The 19746-nt window shown below is 48.9% G+C and overlaps 1 protein-coding gene across 1 annotated transcript in view; it reads right to left on the bottom strand.

Moving 5' to 3' along the window:
• LOC149327062 (retinaldehyde-binding protein 1-like) overlaps positions 1-16057 on the bottom strand; it is a 210171-nt gene extending 194114 nt beyond the window's left edge. The window contains exons 1-2 of the mRNA XM_089564773.1: positions 15688-16057; positions 3556-3807 (exon numbers count right to left, since the gene is read on the bottom strand). Of these exons, the coding sequence (XP_089420899.1) occupies positions 3556-3807; positions 15688-15844 (409 nt within the window). The 5' untranslated portion in view covers positions 15845-16057. The remainder of the gene's footprint in view (positions 1-3555; positions 3808-15687) is intronic.
• Positions 16058-19746: the final 3689 nt, after the last annotated feature.

The raw sequence follows: 19746 nt of genomic DNA, 5'->3' as shown, positions 1-19746 counted from the left end.
GTCGTGTGGTCGCCAATTCAGCCTCTCGCGGCTTCGGGGTTGAGCAGACTTTTTCTGCCCGGCGTACAAGAGAAGCAACCACGGACTTCTTTTGACAAATCGGGTGCACTGAACGGAAGTTCAGGTATCTGCCTGTGTGCGTGTCCTTTCTGAATACAGTACAGCTAAATCCAGATTTGTCGCGTTTTACCAGCGTGTCCAGGAATGGTAGCCGGCCGTCGACCTCTTCCTCTCTCGTGAACTGTATGGCTGGTTCTATGCTGTTCAGATGCAGAAGGAATGCGCTCACCGCCGATTCCTTAATGACACAAAAACAGTCGTCCACATACCAAAGGAAGATCTTTAGGCGCGGAGTGAAGCTGGAGAGGGCGCGAGACTCTAGCGACTCCATTGTTAAGTTCGCTGCGGTGACAGAAATACATACCAGTATTCGTTGTGTCTTGCATTATGAAGAGTGCTATTTTCCCGTGTATTAGCAGGGTCCTTTAAAATTTAGTGTCGCTGTGTACTTGAAATTTATACAGCTGAATCACACGATACTGATGGATGACCATTGCATCCATATTGCTGCATTGTAAAATTAAATACTTGCAGTGCCTAAATATGTAGTACCTGCTATTGCTCTCACTGCATTTTTGTAACATTAAAGCCTGAATATTAGTTTGCGTAGTTGTAGCGTGAAGCCAAAGGAAAATAATTAACATAGAGACAAACAGAGGATGATAGATTACAACTTTTGTCCTACCTTTGGTTAAGTTCTCCTACCATCAATTCAGATTTGCATCCGACCGAGGGAAGAATTCTGATGTGGAGAGAAGCACTGACATTTTTAAAGGGGTTCGGCTGCTTCAATATGAATTAGGTGTCAATAAAAAGCATGACTGTGACTACGAACGTACTTTTAGCATGGAAGGTCCTGTTCCGGAAGCGTTAATGGATGCACTTCCTCCTGGAAACATTGCTCTCTTAATACTTTAGAATGAGCAGTGAGTTACACAATCTATAGGAAGGAACTGAAGGCGTTGAAATGAATTCGATATGTTTCTTGTGCTCTACGCCTATCATGAAATTAGCCCCATAATATGCAAATTATTGTTCAGAAAGGCAACAAGATGTTCCTCTCTCTGTGGAGCACGTAGGCTTTCTTTTGCCTGCAGATAAAGTTTTTAACTACGCTGTTTTAAATACAGTCGTTTTGATCATATAAAACACTGTCATTCAATGAGCTAACTGAAGTACTCGCTAAAGCAATCTAAGGCGGAATGTATTGGGTTTCCCAAGATTTCAACCAGTAATGCTATCTTTCCCTCACTGATCCAGAAATTGTTGCTTCGAGTTTTTTTTACTTGCCGCTGCTCGTTTCACTACCGGCGCTCAAACTTGATGACTTCGTTTATATCAGAATCCTAATTAGCACACCTTTCAAAGCTGGACGCGATAGTATTGGTTGCGAAATATAGCTCCTAGTCTTGTTGACTAGGAGCCATATTGGGATATGGTTTGTGGGAGTTTAACATCCCAAAGCGACTGAGCCTATGAGGGACACCATAGTGAAGGGCTCCGGAAATTTTACCACCTGGAGTCCTTTAACGTGCACTGAATCGCAGTGTACACGGGCCTCTAGAATTTCACCTCGATCAAAATTCGACCGCCACGGTCAGGATTGAGCCCGCGTCTTTTGAGTCAGTAGCCGAGCGCCATAACCACGGAGCCAGCGCGGCGGGTCTATAGTGGGATGTACTTCCTATGTGTGGCGAATAGAAAATAACTACTACAAACACTGAACTAGAAAAAAGCATTGATGAACAAATAGAATTCCAGAGATTCGCGGCCATAGACTTGGCACGCGATATCGTAAATCACTTCTACGTCGCCAGCGAGACCTTTCCATCGTGTGAAGCCCTCTCACCGGATCGCGGAATGCCAGCCGGGACACACGGAAGAATTGCTTTTGCTTTCATTCTTTTGCATATATCCCCCTATAACACGGAAGTAAGCGATGTCCAGTTAATATTTGAGGGCAATCAAGAAAAGTGCTCCCTTTGGTTGTTTCCATCTATTAAAAGTTGAAGTCTTCGCGGGATCTCGGCGCGTCTACTTACCTGTAAATATTTGAAGCCCCGCCTGATCAAGCCCAAATTAATGGCGAGCACTTTGTCGGGTGTGAAGCCTCCGTAGCCATACAGGATAACCATACCCAACGTTTGAGTCGTTGGATCCTTAGCCAAAAAGTGTTCCATGCACAGCATGATGGCCCGGTGAACATTGAGGTAAGAAGATTCATCGAGATTCCAAGAAACTGAGAAAAGGGAGAAAATGCGACGGTTTCGAAAGGAGTCTACGCGTCAGTTCGTAGGTGTAAAATATTTCATGTGTATTCATATTTTTTTACTGCATCACCGGCACCTCTTTAAAGTTATTCGTGATTTTAGGATTCATTTCGTTCTCGAGGCAGAAAAATAACTGCGAATTGGAGGCTGCGAAAAAAGAGCCGACCGCTCTCGAGACATGATGCCAGCATAAGTTTCTCGTGAACATTTGCGATGACTCTTATTGAAATGACAGTCTTTCGCCTCAGGGGTCTGAATATTTCCGCCCCAGAATGGGTCAACGGCCTGTTTTTTGGTGGTATCAAATAATTACCTGCTGTACCGGCTCGAGTAATATTATAAAACTCTGTTTAATAGGCATGAAGCATGCGCTTTAGTCTAGAACAATTTCTCTATGAATGCGACATCAAGCACTGAGCGTAATAACTATAACAGCTCGAATCCTAAACACAACCCATTTTTTAACGGAGACACCAGAAATGGCATCCAAAAAAGATGCATCTTTTAGCAGGCTTTCCGCCATTCTTTTCAAACACGCCATAAGCGTTCTTTTTCGAAGCCCTCTGGAGGTCAGCACAGTAATACATATAATTATACCTCGGGTATTTACGCAGCAAGAATATTTTTTGCTACGCACCGTAGCCTTCAGAGTGACTGCCACAACTCAGGTGACACGTAGAGCTAAAGACTCGCGTTCTCTTTTATTAACCATTATGTATTTATTTATTTATTTGTTTATTTATTTATTTAATACTGCGGGGTCGCTTAACTCCAAGCAGGCGTAATCACAGATACAAATAAAAAACACAATATGCACGAGCGTCATGCAAGAGCATGACGTTCACATAGATAGCACTGTTGTGGAAGACCTTTGCGTCAGGTGCGCCCGCGGACCTGTATACGTGTACATCCGCGTCATGCAGGAAATATACCTTGGCTGCACATGTCATAAGATAGGCATATCTTGTAACTTTGTTTACTCCATATTTTATTTTACTGTTGCGTACAAATGCTAGCGCACTTGAAGATCGCAGTATGAGACGGCAACATCTCACTTTTTGCTTTGTTTCCGGGATTTTGGCATGATATCAGCTGGGCACTGGGTTGCCAACGCTTTCACTAGGTGGAAACTACTAAGCATTTTACCTACATAAACATGGTCTGGATATATGCTCGAACAATTCTCTGCAATATGATGTCAGGTTGCTTCGGAAACATAACCCACCGGGTTTGAACAGGAAGATACGGCGTCCATGTACGTTCTTTTGTTGCATGACCATTATGAGTTTTTGCGTGGCCGGAGACACTTTGGGGGGCAGAAAGTCCTGCAAAACCGGACCGCTGGTTTTCCGGATCTTGTAGTCTTTTTTGTAGTAGTTTTTCACGGCGCGCAGGGCTGCTTCAACGTTGTATTTCCGCACGCGTAGAAAACGCAGAAGAAACTGCGCATCCTTCCGGGAACTGAGATCATCCTCCTCTGCAATAGAGCGGGTTAAAATTTTGTTCTCAGTAAAACATCCGCTCTTACATCCTAACCCTACAATCTGTAATTTTTTTAATGAAAGATTCCTTGCCTGGGCACTCCATGTGGCTTTCTGACCGCTTTTACAGACACAGACTGCGTGCAGACCAGTGTGATGACTAGAAAGTTATTAGCATTAGCATTATTAGCCTTCGTCGGCGCAAGCCGCTGGGGCAGCAAACCCAAACTCTGTTTAATACAATACTCTCGGGGTGAAAAGGCGCCATCCTGGCGGCCTAAGGGCTCGAGACAATAGCTGGGTCGTAGTAGGGCTTCAGGCGGTTTAGGTGCACAATTTCACGGCCGTGGCGGCGATTATCAGACGAAGGCGTGATGGGCTCGATCAGATAGTTAACTGGGGATGTCTGCTGAACGACGAGATAGGGGCCTTGGTATTTGCTCAGCAGTTTTGTAGACTGCCCCGAGCCGGAGGAGGGCACCCAAAGCCAAACCAAGGATTGAGGAACATAAGACGGCGGCAGACCGGGGGAAGCGGCGCGGGCGCTTTTCTGACGGTGCTGGTCATGAGAAGTAAAGGAACGGGCCAGTTGACGGCATTCTTCGGCGTGCGCAGCGGCTTGAGAGACGGTGGTAAATTCGGACAAATCAGGGCAGTAAGGGAGTATGGTGTCTATGATGGAGGAAGGCTCGCGGCCATAGAGAAGAAAATACGGGGAAAAACCAGTAGTGGCTTGCGTTGCAGAATTGTAAGCGTAGGTAACGAAAGGTAGAACGCAGTCCCAGTCTGAGTAATCGGCAGAAATGTACTTGGCCATCATATCGCCGAGGGTCCGGTTAAAGCGCTCGGTCATGCCCTTCGTCTGCGGATGTTACGAAGACGTGGTGCGGTGAACAATATGACACTCCCGAAGGAGGGCTTCCACGACGCCGCACAAGAAGACGCGACCCCGATCGCTGAGCAATTCTTTAGGCGCGCCGTGACGAAGAATGATGTTCTGAAGTATGAAACGGGCTGCTTCAGAGGCAGTCGCAGCTGGTAACGGTGCAGTTTCCGCATAGCGCGTTAGATGATCAATGGCGACGATGATCCAGCGGTGGCCGGCGGCAGTGAAGGGAAGAGGCCCATAAAGGTCAATTCCAACACGGTCAAATGGCCGGACGGGGCACAGTAAAGGTTTCAGAGGAGCAGGTGAGTGCGGTGGTGGGTTCTTGCGACGCTGACATTCCAGGCAAGAGCGTATGTACTGGCGGACAAAACGGTACATGCCCCGCCAATAATACCGAAGGCGTAGGCGGGTAAAGTTTTCAGCAGACCGGCACGAGCGCTTTGCGGGTCGTCGTGATAACTGGCACAAATGGCGGAGCGGAGATGCCTAGGAATGACGAGCAGCCAATTGCGACCATCGGGGAGGTAGTTCCTACGGTACAGCAGCTGGTCACGCCCGACAAAGCGATGAGCTTGACGACGGAGCGCTCTAGAAGGGATGCGCGCTGAGCGGTTGGCTAATAAATCCAGAAGAGAAGTAATCCAAGGATCCTTGCGCTGTTCAGAAGCCATATCAATGTTGTCAAGAGAAGGTGTGAGGCCGGGATAGATGGCGGGTCAGAATCAGAGGTCACAGGGGAGCGCGACAGAGCGTCGGCATCGGGGTGTTTACGACCGGAACGATAAATGACCCGAATGTCGTAATCTTGCAAACGGAGAGCCCAACGAGCGAGGCGGCCAGATGGATCTTTGAGTGAAGACAGCCAGCAAAGGGCATGGCGATCTGTAATGACATCGAACGGGCGGCCATATAACTAAGGAAGCAATTTTGTGATTGCCCAAATAATCACCAAACATTCTTTTTCTTTGACGGAATAATTAGTCTCCGCTTTTGTGAGTGTACGGCTGGCGTAAGAAACGACGTACTCATTGAAACCAGGCTTTCGCTGAGCTAGAACGGCACCGAGACCAATGCCGCTGGCGTCCGTGTGGAGTTTTGTAGGCGCGGAAGGGTCGAAATGGCGCAAGATCGGAGGAGAGGTGAGAAGCTGGCGCAGCGTTGCAAAAGCTTCGTCGCATGCAGGGGACCAAGCCGACAAGTCTTGGCTACCAGCGAGAAGTTGCGTCAGCGGGGCGATAACGGCAGCAAAATTCTTGATGAACTCGCGAAAGTAGGAGCAGAGTCCAAGAAAGCTTCTGAGTTCTTTAAGGGAAGTGGGCTTCGGGAAGGCAGCAACTGCGCGGAGCTTGCCAGGGTCCGGGAGTACACCATCCTTGGACACGACGTGGCCTAGAATAGTCAGCTGTCGGGCGCCAAAGTGACACTTGTTTGAAGTTCAGCTGCAGGCCAGCGTCACTGAGACAGCGAAAAACACTCTCTAGGCGCAGAAGATCAGACGAAAAATTCTGGTAGAAGACGACAACATCGTCCAAGTAGCAGAGGCGTGTCTGCCATTTAAGCCCACGGAGGATGTTGTCCATCATACGCTCAAAAGGGGCAGGCGCGTTGCAGAGACCGAAGGGCATCACATTAAATTCATACAGCCCATCAGGTGTGATGAAAGCCGTTTTCGGGCGATCGACTTCGCCCATCGGCACCTGCCAGTACCCAGAGCGCAAATCCAATGAAGAAAAGTACTCCGCTCCCTGCAGGCAATCCAGCGCGTCATCTATACGAGGCAGGTGGTAGACGACCTTCCGAGTAATTTTGTTTAGCCGGCGGAAGTCTACGCATAATCTAATGGAGCCGTCCTTTTTCTTCACGAGCACGACCGGAGAAGCCCACGGGCTGTGAGAGGACTGGATCACGCCGCGGTGTAGCATGTCGTTCACCTGTTCATCAATGATGCGGCGCTCGGCGGAGGAGACGCGGTAGGGGTCTTGGCGCAAGGGTCCATGGGTGCCAGTGTCGATATAGTGGCGAACGGCTGCTGCACGACCCAACGGTGCTTGAGGGGAGTCGAAGGATGCGCGGAAGTGCTGCAGCAAAGCGATGATCTGGTCGCGGTGGTGAGGTGGTAGAGCGGCATCGACAGAATGGGAAAACATAGCCGGGGAGGACGGGTCGGCGATGTCGGCAGGAGGAGTGAGGGTGTTCATGTCATGGGCGGCAGGCTCATCAAGGACAGGAGAAGCGTCGTCGAGATCGATGACATCAACTGTGCCAAGCGATTCTCCCCGAAGTAAAGTGGTGGGGAAAGGCAACGGGTTCGCGACGTACAGGGCACCACAACCACCAGAAAGTGCGAGCATGGCATGAGGCAGCATGACGGATTTTCGGTGCGCACAAAGAGGAGAGGGTGAACAAAGGTTTGGTTTAGTTTATGGGGATTAACGTCCCAAAGCGACTAAGGCTATGAGAGACGCCGTAGTGGAGGCTCCGGAAATTTCGACCACCTGGGGTTCTTTAACGTGCACTGACATCGCACAGTACACGGGTCTCTAGAATTTCTCCTCCAAAGAAATTCAACCGCCGCGGCCGGGATCGAACCCGCGTCTTTCGGGTCAGCAGCCGAGCACCATAACCACTAAGCCACCGCGGCGGCGGTGAACAAAGGACAGCAGCGTCAGAGAGGGCAGCACAAGTCAGCGGCACGAGAACAGATGAGAAAGCTGGCACGTCGACGTCGTCAGCGGCGAGAATAGGCGTGGCGGTAACAGGGGAGGCGTCCAGAAGAGCACCACACAGCGGCGACAAGTTAATTTCGGCACGTCCACAGTCAATGATGGCGTGATGCGCGGACAGAAAGTCCCACCCGAGGATGATGTCATGAGAGGAGCGGGTGAGAACGAAGAACTCAATGGTGTAGGAGAGGCCATGGATTACGAGGCAGGCAGTGCACGCTGCCAGAGGGCGAATGGGGTCAGCGCTGGCGGTGCGAAGCGAAAGGTCCGAAAGCGGTGTCATCAATTTTTTTAGTCTGCGGCACAAGTTGCGACTAATGATGGACACGGCAGCACCAGTGTCACTGAGCGCGTGAACAGTAACACCTTCAACGATCACTACACTAACATTCATAGGAGCGGTGATAGGGCTTGAGACGGTCGTTGACGGCGCAGTTCTTGTCTCCGGAATTGCGGCGCCTAGTTTTCCGCTTGGAGGGGTGGTGACCGGAGCCGCATAGGAGAGAAAGAACGGCGTCGACGAGACGGCGACCGATGGGTTCGGTTGTAGGAGTCGGAACTAGACGGGGAGGGATTCTGAGGAGGCAGAGCAGAAGAGACAGGTACGGAAGGCAACGGAACGTCGTACGTCGGCGGGCGCCCGTAGTCGTGAGAACCGGGTCCGCGCGTGCTGCACCAGCGGGCCACATGACCAGCGAGACCGCAGGCATAGCAGATCGGGCGGTTATCTTTGGTACGCCACGGATTCATAGGGCGGGGACCGGTTCGAGGCAGATGATGGTGAGTGAGTGGCAGTGCAGGGGCGAGCTGCCGCTGAGGGTACACGGTGACAGGTGGCGAATAAGCATGCACAACTGGCTGAGGTCGTGGCCGGGCGACTGCTTCTGCATATGTCAGTGGTGCAGTGACAAGAGGGGGTGGATTAGTGGGCGGCAGGACCTCAGCTACCTGCTCCTGGATGACAGCTGAATAGATGGCGACAGCGATGGCGTTGGGGCGGGTTGACAGGTAACTAGCGATAATTGACGAGCGACCTCCTCCCGCAGAAACTGCTTGATGTGCTGAAGAAGTGTCGGCTGATCGTGGGCAGGACCGCCTACCGCCAAGCTGCAAAGGCTGTCGTCCGGGCAAATGGCAAGCCGGGTGACATGACGCTGTTTGCGAAGCTCGTCGTAGCTTTGGCACAAAGAGACTACGTCGGAGACGGCTGGAGGATTTTTTGACACAAGCATTTGAAATGCGTCGTCCGCAATGCCTTTCAGAATGTGTCGTATTTTATCGGTTTCGCTCATAGATGGATTGAGCCGCTTACACAAGTGAAATACCTCCTCGATGTAGCTGGTGAAATTCTTACCATTCTGCTGGGCACGACTGCGCAAACGTTGTTCGGCACGAAGTTTTCGGACAGCGGAGTGGCCAAAGAAATCAATCAGGCTGGTTTTTAGAGCCGCCCAGGTAGTAAAATCCGCTTCGTGGTTGCGGAACTACAAGTTGGCGACATCGGTCAAGTAGAAGATGACGTTCGTGAGCTTAACGACGTCATCCTACTTGTTGCAAGCACTCACGCGTTCTCAGGAAGCCAACCAATCTTCTACGTCGGCATCGTCCGTGCCGCTGAAGATCGTAGGGTCGCGCTGACGGACGGCACCGGAACAGATGACAGCGGTGGTAACGGGCTGGGCCGAGGAGTCGGTCGTCGTGGTAGAGCCTGGTAGCCTGGGCTTCGTGGCGTAGCAAGGAAAGAGCAGGCAGCACCTCCACCAAGTGTAATGAGACGACTCGCACAATTAGTGTGGACGGCCGGTCTTTGTTCAAGCGGTGCTGCTCAGCAGGCCAGCGTTCGCAAGCGCGCAGTTGTTGTTCTTGTTGTAGCCTTTTACAGAATGGCACATACGCACACTGGGGGATAGGCCAAGAATCGGGAGGTAAAGGTTGGTGTTCACCTGTACGTAATAAAGGAAAAGGGGAAGCACACGGGAGAGGAACACCGGGGGAGCCTACCATAAGAAGGGCAGGGAGAGGATGAAAAAAAAAAGAAAAAATAATGATAATTTTAAATAATAATAATAATCATAAATATATATATATATATATAGGAGTTTGGATTAGAGAGAGAGTGAGAGAGAGAAAAGAGAGAATAATTCGAAAAATAATGAAGCATAAAAAGGAAATACTGAAAGCTTTAGCAAGGCAGTCGATGAGATTCCCGCAAGAAATTTTGAACAGCGTCACAAACAGACCTGTGCCTGAACCCAAGCGTGGTGGCACCAAATGACAGCAAGTGTGTGCTGCTCAAACTAAGGCCAAGTTGCTGTAAGGGCAACTCCAAAAGTCTTCTTCTCAAAGAGGTGAAACGACGAAAATGTAGCCAAAAATGATTGATCGATTCAGGCTCATGGCAAAATGCACAGAGGGGAGATAACGCCAAACCAGATCTGTGCAGTTAGAAATTTACCAGAGCTTCGTCGTTGGTTGGTTGGTTGGTTGGCCTCAAGAAGAATGGCACATACCCACTACGGGGGAGTGGCCAAGACACAGGCGGTGAACTGTTGGAATGATGGCGGAACCGATTGGTTGGTTGGTTGGCCTCGAGTAGAATGGCACATACCCACTACGGGGGAGTGGCCAAGACACAGGCGGCGAACTGTTGGAATGATTAGGAGCTTTAGAGGAAAAGGAGAATTAATAGGGTATAGGCTGACAGATTGGACGACGCAACGAAAGGGGTCCTGTTAGCTGGGAGATCGAAGATGGGAGGACGGCATAATGTGCAGATTTGAATACAACATCTGGAATGGTTCAATTTTGTATTGACTGAAAGAGAGGCAGAAAAAATAAAAAAGAATAATAATAAATTAAAAGTTTGATAATCAGAAAAATGAAAACAAAAAGGGGAAAAAAATAAATAAATAAATAAATAAAGTAAAAAAAAATTAGCATGGGAGTCGCTGTGTTTCTAAAACAAATTTTTGAACTGCACAGCGCGCACTCCTGTTGCTTCGTCCAAGCGAAGTAGCGCCAAAGGAAAGAACAACCTCAGTGGACACAGGCAGACCCAGCTGATGAAACGGAATTTCTAATAGGCGCCTCCTCAAAGAAGAGAATCGGCGGCAGAACAGCAGGAAGTGATCCACTGTCTCAGGCTCGGAACAAAATGGGCACAGTGGAGAAACCGCCAGACCAGATCTGTGAAGGTAGAAATTTAGCAGAGGAACTCGGCATCGCAAACGCGTGAAAGAGACCTCCAGTCTGCGCGAACTCCAGTCTTTGCTGCTCCAAGGGTGCAGAAGATGCTTGTATTCGGGGGATGAAGTAAGCGCCGAGGCTGAAAATTCCTGAAATATTGTGTAACTGCGAAACCTCACCGCAGCTGTATATGCGCAGGTTGGCAGGACCGCAATTATTGGGCCACAGAGAGAGGCCCTTGCTAATGAATCAGCAACCTCATTTAACTGAATGCCCACGTGACCCGGTACCCAAAGCAACCTCACCGAATTTAGATGAAGCGGGATCAGCTGCTTAAAGAGGCGTAATGCCCGAGACTCAGAGGGAGATGATAATGAAAAGCAAATAGAGAGTCCGTCATAACCATGACTTTGGAAACGGCAGGATCTAATTTACGTAAAGCTAGAATGACAGCTAATAATTCGGCCAGATAAATTGGAGTGAAGTCAGGGAGACGGAGAGAAAAGGACCATCCCAATGCAGGAGAAAAAATGCCCACACCTGCCTTTTCACGATCCTGCGAGGCATCGGTAGCAATGAGAATATGAAAAGGAAAGGATCTTAGGTGGTCCTGTAACAAACCGAGAAGGAGAGGAAAGGGCTGGAGCTTGGCATTCGATGGGAAAATGTTATCAAATGCAATCTCGACTGAAGGTGAGAAGTTATGCAGAGGATGGATATCTGTGAGCTTAATGTTTAAGGGATCGAGGAGAGACTGCACGAAACATATCTGCGGAGTATGCAAACGAGACCAGGTGGCATTTAAAAAGACTGCGGGCTGACTAAGAAATATTACATTGGATGTGTGGAGAGGAGAGTCGCACAAATTTAAAAAGGTTTGCACTGTTAAAAGGCGAAATCTGGCTAATAAAGATGGAATTCGCGCCTCAAGGTGCAGGACAACATTAGCTACATACTTCGGAAGTCCCAAGCAGAGGCGCAACGCCTCACGCTCCAAGTGCACAAGCGGTCGAAGTTTATAGGCAGGAGCTCCTGAGAATAAAACACATCCGAACTCCAAAATTGGGCGGACATACATTTTATAGATCAGCAGAAGTGTGTGCCTTCTCATTCCTGACCTAGCGCTGCAAAGACGACGCAGGATGCCAATGGCCCGAACTCCTTTTACAGAAACTTGCTCAATGTGAGGCCGCCAGGACATAGTAGAGTCATAGATCACTCCAAGATACTTCACTGTTTGAACCTGAGGAATTATATGATTTCTATAAGAAACGCAGATATGTACAGGATGAGAAACCGGGAAGACCAACAAGGCGCATTTGTTCACATTGAGGGACAGATGAATACTTCCTAACCAGTTTTCAAGAATATTGAGGTAATCCTGCAAGATCTGATACAGAGAGTGAATATCTTTTGCAGAAGCAAAAAATGCGATGTCGTCAGCGTACACGTAAGTTGACACATTATGGATGCATGGAATGGAGCTTAGAAAGATGTTAAAAAGAACAGGGGAAAGAACTGAGCCTTGAGGGAACACCTCTTGTCTGTCGGAATTTCTTTGAAGAAACACCATTTCGGCAGCAATAAAATTCTCTGTTTTCCAGGAAAGCAAAGATCCAGGCTACGAAATAGTTTGGGAAATTAAGGACCTGTAATCTGTGTAACAGCATCGAGTACTCGACGCTGTCGTAGGCTTTACTGATATCCAGTGTGACAAGCGCGGCAAACTGTTTAGTGCTGCGAGCTAATTTAATACGGCTCTCAAGGTCAGTATGAGCACACCAAATCGAACAGCCCGGCCTGAAACCAATTTGACAAGGATTCAAGATATCATTTGCAGAAATGAAATACATGATACGACGAAGCAGGACCCGTTCCACCAATTTCACTAAATTCGATGTTAATGAAATCGGGCGTATGTTGTCAGAAGTGAAACCCTCCCCTTGTTTTTTAAGTATTGGAACTATTTCCGCAAGACGCCACTCATGGGGTATCCATGGACATTTAAGGGAATGGTTAACCAAAGCCAATAGATCTTCAGGAGATTCGGTAAACAAAATTTTAATCATAGATGTAGTGACCTTATCGGGGCCAGGAGCCGCTGGAGATAGGCGCAAAACAATTTGCGAAAGCTCAGGCATAGTGACCTCAATGAAATCACTGGAGATGCATGAGAATGTAGGTGGATAATGAAGTGCAGATGTGAATCGACGTTCTAGGCCACCCGCAATTCCCTCTAAGGCCTTAGCGATGTCAGCAGGGGATTGAACGAGGGATTCAATATTGACAGCCGGTGGAATCACTTTCCTTCTCCTCATAAAATTAAACAGGGCCCGTTTATTCCCTGACTGAGAAAGAAAATCAGAATGACTTGTAATATACTCCTCCTTCGCGCGGGAGATAGTGCGCTTAAATGTTGCTGCGACATACTTATAATCCAACCAATTTTTAGGGCATTGATTTAGGAGGAGTTTCTTCCAGGCTGCTTTCCGCCGTCTATAGGCACGCGTGCACTCTGCATTCCACCAATTATTGGTGATTGCATCCTTGGATCCTGTGACTATGAATTCAGACTTTTGCCTTGCGCGTTCCAACACTGTGCATATATGTGTAGCTTTACATTCGGAACTCGTAGTGGTGTTTCGGTCCGAATCGATTGTGAGAGCTGATTTGAGAGTGTCTTTAAAGCGAACATAATTTATGAAGGTGCGCTGTTGTCGTTCGGGAAGAGTTAAGTTACACGCAACCCTGAAACTGATCGGTAGATGATCACTGTTAGTCGCGCAGTCAACAGGCGCCCAAGACGAGACAGAGACTCCTGGGGAGGAAAAAGTTAAGTCTAAAACAGAGCGGCATATACCACGTACAAATGTAGGCATGCCTGAATTGTTGCAGACTATGTTGTTGTCGCAAATCCAATCAAATAGTCTAGAGCCGAAACAATCTGTTTTAAACCCCCACGTCACGTGGTGCGAATTAAAATCCCCAACTAATAAAACCTGAGATCTGCTGCTAGACATCAATGAGTCAAGGGGCAGAGTGTCATGCACACCTGAAGGGAAATATGCGTTAGCTACAGTAAAGGGCTGTTGACCTGGGATATTGAGATCAACCGCAAGTATTTCGCACTGACTGTCCGCATACTGAAAAGAAATGAAGGCCCTGTGACAAAACTTTAAGGAAATTAGCAGCAACAACCCTCCCCCTCGTGAAGACCTCTCTAGCCGGAACGAACGGTAATGTTTGAGATGATAATTAATATCTGAAGTAAGCCATGTTTCCTGTAACGCAATTACATCCGGTTGAAGTTGAGTACATAGGCATATTAAATCTGTTGAAGCTGAGGATATAGATCGGCAATTCCATTGGAGAACACTTAACGACCCTATCTTGGCGGGAGAGCTGCAGCGGCAACTGCCGCTTCGAGAATCCTGGTCTTAGGATTTTGATTTGCATGACTTTTCTGGGACTTGGACTGGTGACAAGATGGATCCGGGATACTCAAAGGAGACCCACTTCGTTTTTGGGCGCGGGTATCGAATTCCATCTCAACACATTCATCAGAGGATGCGTCCTTAACGCTGTTCGGGAGAGATTTTTCAGGAGTCGTTTGTCGCTCATGCTGACTTTGGCCCTGTGGAGCGCTATTGATGTCCACAGATGGTGGAGGAGCAGCCGAAACCATAGAGGACAAGAGCGGAGCGGCGTGCGCTTGCAGCATATTAGTCATCTGGGTAGCTACTACCTGTGAGATGCACGTGGATACCGTTTCCATAATACGTTCCATTGCATTCGCCACTGCTTTTTCAACCGCAGCGGCAATTGCTTGTGTCCAAGAGGCGTCCATTGCAGGTGGACATTTGGCAGCCACACTAGAATAGCATGAGGCTCTTTCTTTGACGGCTGCAAAGGCCTCTCGTCGCGTGCATCGACGTTTATCTATTATCTCTAGAACCTGCACTTCTTGAGCTCGTGCAGGACAATCAGGACAGTTGGCAGAGTGGGCACCACCACACAGGCAACCTTTTTCTTGCTGTTCAGGGCATTCTTCTCTTGCATGGCTTTCGCCGCATGCACAGCACCGTGAGCCCGATTTGCACGCTTTGGCGCTGTGGCCAAATCTCCAACAGTTCTGACACTGAAGGGGACGAGAGTTAAATGCGTCAACTCGAAAGACTAGCGGCCACACTTTGATCTCTGAAGGGCACACTACTCCTGCGAATGTGGCTATGACGGACTCTGTAGGTATTTTCACCCCCTCTACCATTCTGCTGCAACGATGGACCGCAATGACGCCCGCAGACGAGAGGTTCTCCAGCGTTTCTGAAGGGCTCAATCGAGAGTCAACACCTCGGACTAAGCTCTTGGAACATGCTAAATGAGGCGGAATAAATGCGCTCACCGGGTGGTTGGCGAAGGAGGTACACCTGAAAAGGTCGGCGACACAATCCTTGTCCGGCGACCTGCACAATATCCCACCCTTGCCGAACTGCCGCACATCTGTGATTCGCATCAAATGTGGCGATGTAGTCTGAAGGGCCACCTGCACCGCTTCCGGGTTATTCAAACGAATGGCGCCTCCATCAGCTGGAACTAAAGCCACAGGAATGCTGGTGACTCCACTGCGAAAAAAGACATCGATTGGGAGCTGGTCCTGTGGAAGAGAGGCCGACCAAGGGGAAAACCCTTGGCCGGGAGAAGAGGTAGACATTAAGCCGTCGTCCCGCGCCCTATCACCCTATAACAGGAGCAGGCACAGAAAACAAGAAGGACAAATTGGGCAAGCTAGCACAACACCGCCAGGTACTCAGCCGCTACCGCCTCTTCCTCTCCTTCGTCGGCGCTAGCCGCTGGGGCAGCAAACCCCAACTCTCTTTATTACACAACAAATAACCGGCGAAGTGGGTAAGCTTCCCGCCAAAAGTTATTCTAGTGACAGCATAAGTTGCTTGTGTGAGATAACGTTTAAAAAAAAAACGAAATATAAAATTACCCTCCCTCTGGCACTTTGTACAGCCGCCTGGAAAACGGCTGCACTCTCGTTCACTCATTTTTAGGCAGTCGAACTTCTACCTCACCTGATAAAAGCTGCAGAAGTTTCGCGAGGGATTCCTTTCTCCGCTCTGGAGTCTCTCCAAGCTGATCTTCGGCGATCTGTTGGAGCCTAACAGGGAGGGCATCCTCGGACGTATCGAACACGTCGTCCGTTGACTCCTTCATGGGCACACCAGCCATCTCAGATAGCAGTGCCAATGAAAGTAGCAGAATCAACTTCGAGGGCACCGCACAGTCGAAGCGTTCTGGAACGCTCTAAAGGATGCAGACACTCTCAGCGGAGAAAGTGTCTGGGCGGCACGGGGCACTCCGGATGGCCGAGTCGGAGCTGTTTGGAAACCGGTTGCTGCGGCCGCCAGAGCCGGCGCAAGCCTTGATAGCGATATAGGTGCACCCGAGCGCGCATGAGCTGCTTCTGGCTCCCTGAAAGATGGACACCACGTTAGCCTAATTGTCCTGCCTGTACATCGGTGGGCACACTCTCCTTCGCACAACGTTTAACGACGGGGATCAAGTAACACGTTGCCTTATGGCACGTCCCTTTATCGTCATTAGAGAATTTTCTTTGAAACCAAAGACAGTCGCCAAAAAATGGTGCAAAAGCTGACATTTAATAACGCTGTGTCCGCTCTGTGTCGTTGTTTGTTAGCGCCTGGATTTTTCATAATGAACTTAAAAACACTGCTAGCGGTTGTACGCCTTCAATAATTTTATTAAGAAACAGGTGCAAAGGGAACCTTATATCACTGCCAGGGCCACTCACTGACCTTTTTTCCTTAATTTAAACGTCTGTACGGTCCTGCAATAACACCAACTCCCTATTGAAAAATCCGGTATCGCGGCAAACCGGATTTTACCGGAACATATCGGTTTCATACCGGTCCGGTATCACTCTCATACCGGCGAGACCCGTCCGGTTTGATGGCTATACCGGTTCATACCGGTCCGGTATCGATCCCAAACCGGACAGACCGCTCCGGTACGGAGCTCATACCGGACAGTCCATTCCCGGTTCGAAACTCAAACCGGACAGACCAGTCCGGTACGGAGCTCAAACCGGACAGACTAGTCCGGTACGGAGCTCAAACCGGACATACCAGCCTGTATTCAGAGCGATATGTGCCGCGGTTTTGGTGCTTGGTCTGCAGATTGACTGTTGTACGCCAGCAGATATTTTTTAGGGGAAAGGGGGGGGGGGGGGGGCAGCGCGCGCATAAGTGCGATAATCAACACATACACGGTTTTGTTGAAAGGGCTAGGAAAAGAAAAGGGCTAAGCGTGAGCTTCGCAGTGGCAAAACATGCAGTTTGTGCATGATTTGGTGATTTGAGGGCAACCGCCATATTGGCTTCCCGTGCAGCACCCTGACAAAGTCAGGGCGGCTGTGTGCGGGCACACGGCTAGTATATATCCGAAAGCAGCCTTCGTAAGTCCTGCGCAGATTACTCTGGATTTCACAGTGCAGAACTTCACGACTGGCTGATAAACATGGCGAGCCTCCGGTGACTGCGCCAGAGGCTCCAAAAGGTTTGTCACTGTCGCGTTCATTGCAGCAGCTTTTTTAATGTTCGCTAGCGGCAGTCTGTAGCGACGCATCGATGAAGAAAGAAAATTCTTGGTTTTCGTGCAGGAATTCTTTGCACTTCTTCTTCGTCAAGTGATTGCCCATTGATAACGCAACTTGTCCAAGTGCCATCCCGAGCGGCCCCACCCTTCACTTTATCAGGAAGGCATGCTAATCACACATCGCCCAGAACATTTCTATCGACGAACAAGAAAAGGTTAATTCAACGGAGCCGGCAGCTTGCGGTGTTCCCTTAAGGGCGACGCTTCGTGCTAGCTAGAAGATACAGCGCTCGAGAGAACAAAATAAAAACAAAAACCACCTGTAGAAACCTTACACGAGTAACCCGTCTTTACGCAAATTTTTTAAAGCTTTTTTTTTCTCTCATCACCGCCTTCTCTGCTTTTCCTGGGTCCGTCACAACAAAAAAAACCTGCGCATTCCTGGTTTTTCTATCGGGCTTTGTTCCTTCCCCTTCGGCTCCTCTGTGTCTGTCAACCCACGACCGAACATTTTAAGCCGCCCTCCCGACCACGCTCCCCGCGACTTCCATGAAGTGGCGAGGAGGTTCCGATTCTGCTTGTTCACTGTCCCCGGCCGCTTCGCGGTGACTTTCTGCAAAAGTGCCCCCCCCCCCCCCCCCTCCCCCGCCTTTCCTGCGTTTGTTTGGAACAGGTTTTTACTTCTCTCCTGCGGCTGGGTTGAGTGTCAAGCGATGAAGGTAGCTGGGAAAACACGCTGGCACTCGCTCGTTGGCGTTGAATTTGTGTTATACAATTTTTTGCGCCTTTCTTCGTGTTGCCTTGATCAATCCATGATCAAAGATGACATCGCCTTTCATGCGTACGTCCAGTGCAAATATGGTGGAACCCTATCATCCTTGTCTCAGTGATGAATGACTTCGCTCCGAAAGACGTGAGTGGTGAATATTTGACCGGTGGAGGCCGGTGGTGAACATTTGACCGGTGGAAGGCGGATTTTATGACGGCGACGTCGTGCTGCTAGGACGTAAGTACGCATTTTAAATCACTCTGTTCTTTAAGTACTGCCTCCGTCTCGGTTATATGCTCGGCGTCAACAGAAACGTTCTAACTGTTCAGTGTCTTTTTAACTAAAACTTTGTAGACTGCACAGCGTAGAGGGACGAAATAGCGCAAAATTTTCTTTCAGTTACATACCGACATTGCTTGTCCTTCATGATAGCACGACTAAAATTAGTTTTATAGTTTGTATTATTTCTTTACAGAGGCACATGGTGTATACGTGCGAGAGCAATCATTGATAAACGTCCTGAGGGGGAGCGGCTCAAGACCTTGAACAAACATCACGCATCGCATCGATGCTGCGGTATGTGCCGTAAATAATGGAGGATGACCACGCAAGCATCGCAATCGTCTGAGCAACCTGTTTACACACCAACAATGTTACGACGCAGATTTTCAATACATTATTGATTCAAATATGGAAGGCGGGAGGTGCATTCACGATACTGAGCATTGCCAATGCTCAGGGCCTGGCGTCTTGAGACGCCTGGCTTGTCTGTGGCTTGTCTGGGCCCGCGGGGGCCCGCAATTCAGAGCCCCGTTTGTGCTACTGGGGTATGCATTTGTTATTGCATACAGGTCCACCTCGGGAATGGAATTTTTATTCCTTCGGCAACGTGCGCAGCAGTTATGGTGGCACCCAAAGATTCGCGTTTCTGTAAAGACGCAGCCTTTGGACGACTCCACAACTCCTGGAAAGGGGCGTTACAGGGCAAGCTTGCCATTGGAACCTGAAGTGAGAAGCCTCCACAGTGGGCAGAAAGCCAATGACCCCTGAAAAGCTACAAGCAATTGGCCGTAAGTTGCATGTCACCGTGCTCAATGCATTATGTTGTGTGTCAGTGCGCAATTAAATGATAAGCTGGGGGCATTATGTACTACCAATCATATTTTCTTTTCTGCAGGTGCTTTTGACTACTTCATTGGCGAGCACCCTGTAGAGACCCCAGCGCCGGTAGATCGTCGCAAAGGGTTAAATTATTACCTTAGTGAGCTGGTTCAAGACATGCCGAAAAAATAAACATCTTTTGGAGTTTTTGATGCATTATAATACTCACCAAGCTACCAATACTTTGGTAAAAGGTGGGAGCAAATAACACAATGGCACATCGACTGCAATGCGAGTTGCTGATAATCGCAGATTACCAGTTTCTGAGGCTCTGTATATTTCAGCATTTGGCATGTACACTTATGGCCCCAGTTTTTGGGTAGATTTAGTCCAAGTGGGATATATTTGAAGCATTTTATTCTGCCTTTGTCCTGTGATACAGGGCCCTCCTGTATAATACGGGCCTAGCCTGTTTAATACAGGACTGTCCTGTATTCCGGTATGAATTTTAAACCGGAACCGCATACCGGGTTATTGTACAGGATTTGCGATACCGGAGTATCCTGTACAAAACAGGAGAGTCCTGTATTATACAGGACTTTCCTGTTTTATACAGGATATTCCAGTAATCCGGTATCGCAAATCC

Source organism: Amblyomma mixtum, chromosome 10, assembly GCF_055824585.1.
Source record: "Amblyomma mixtum isolate Tamu chromosome 10, ASM5582458v1, whole genome shotgun sequence".
NCBI classification, from domain to species: Eukaryota; Metazoa; Arthropoda; class Arachnida; order Ixodida; family Ixodidae; genus Amblyomma; species Amblyomma mixtum.
The sequence above is the reverse complement of the archived record's forward strand: the minus strand, read 5'-3'. Positions and strand labels throughout refer to the sequence as shown.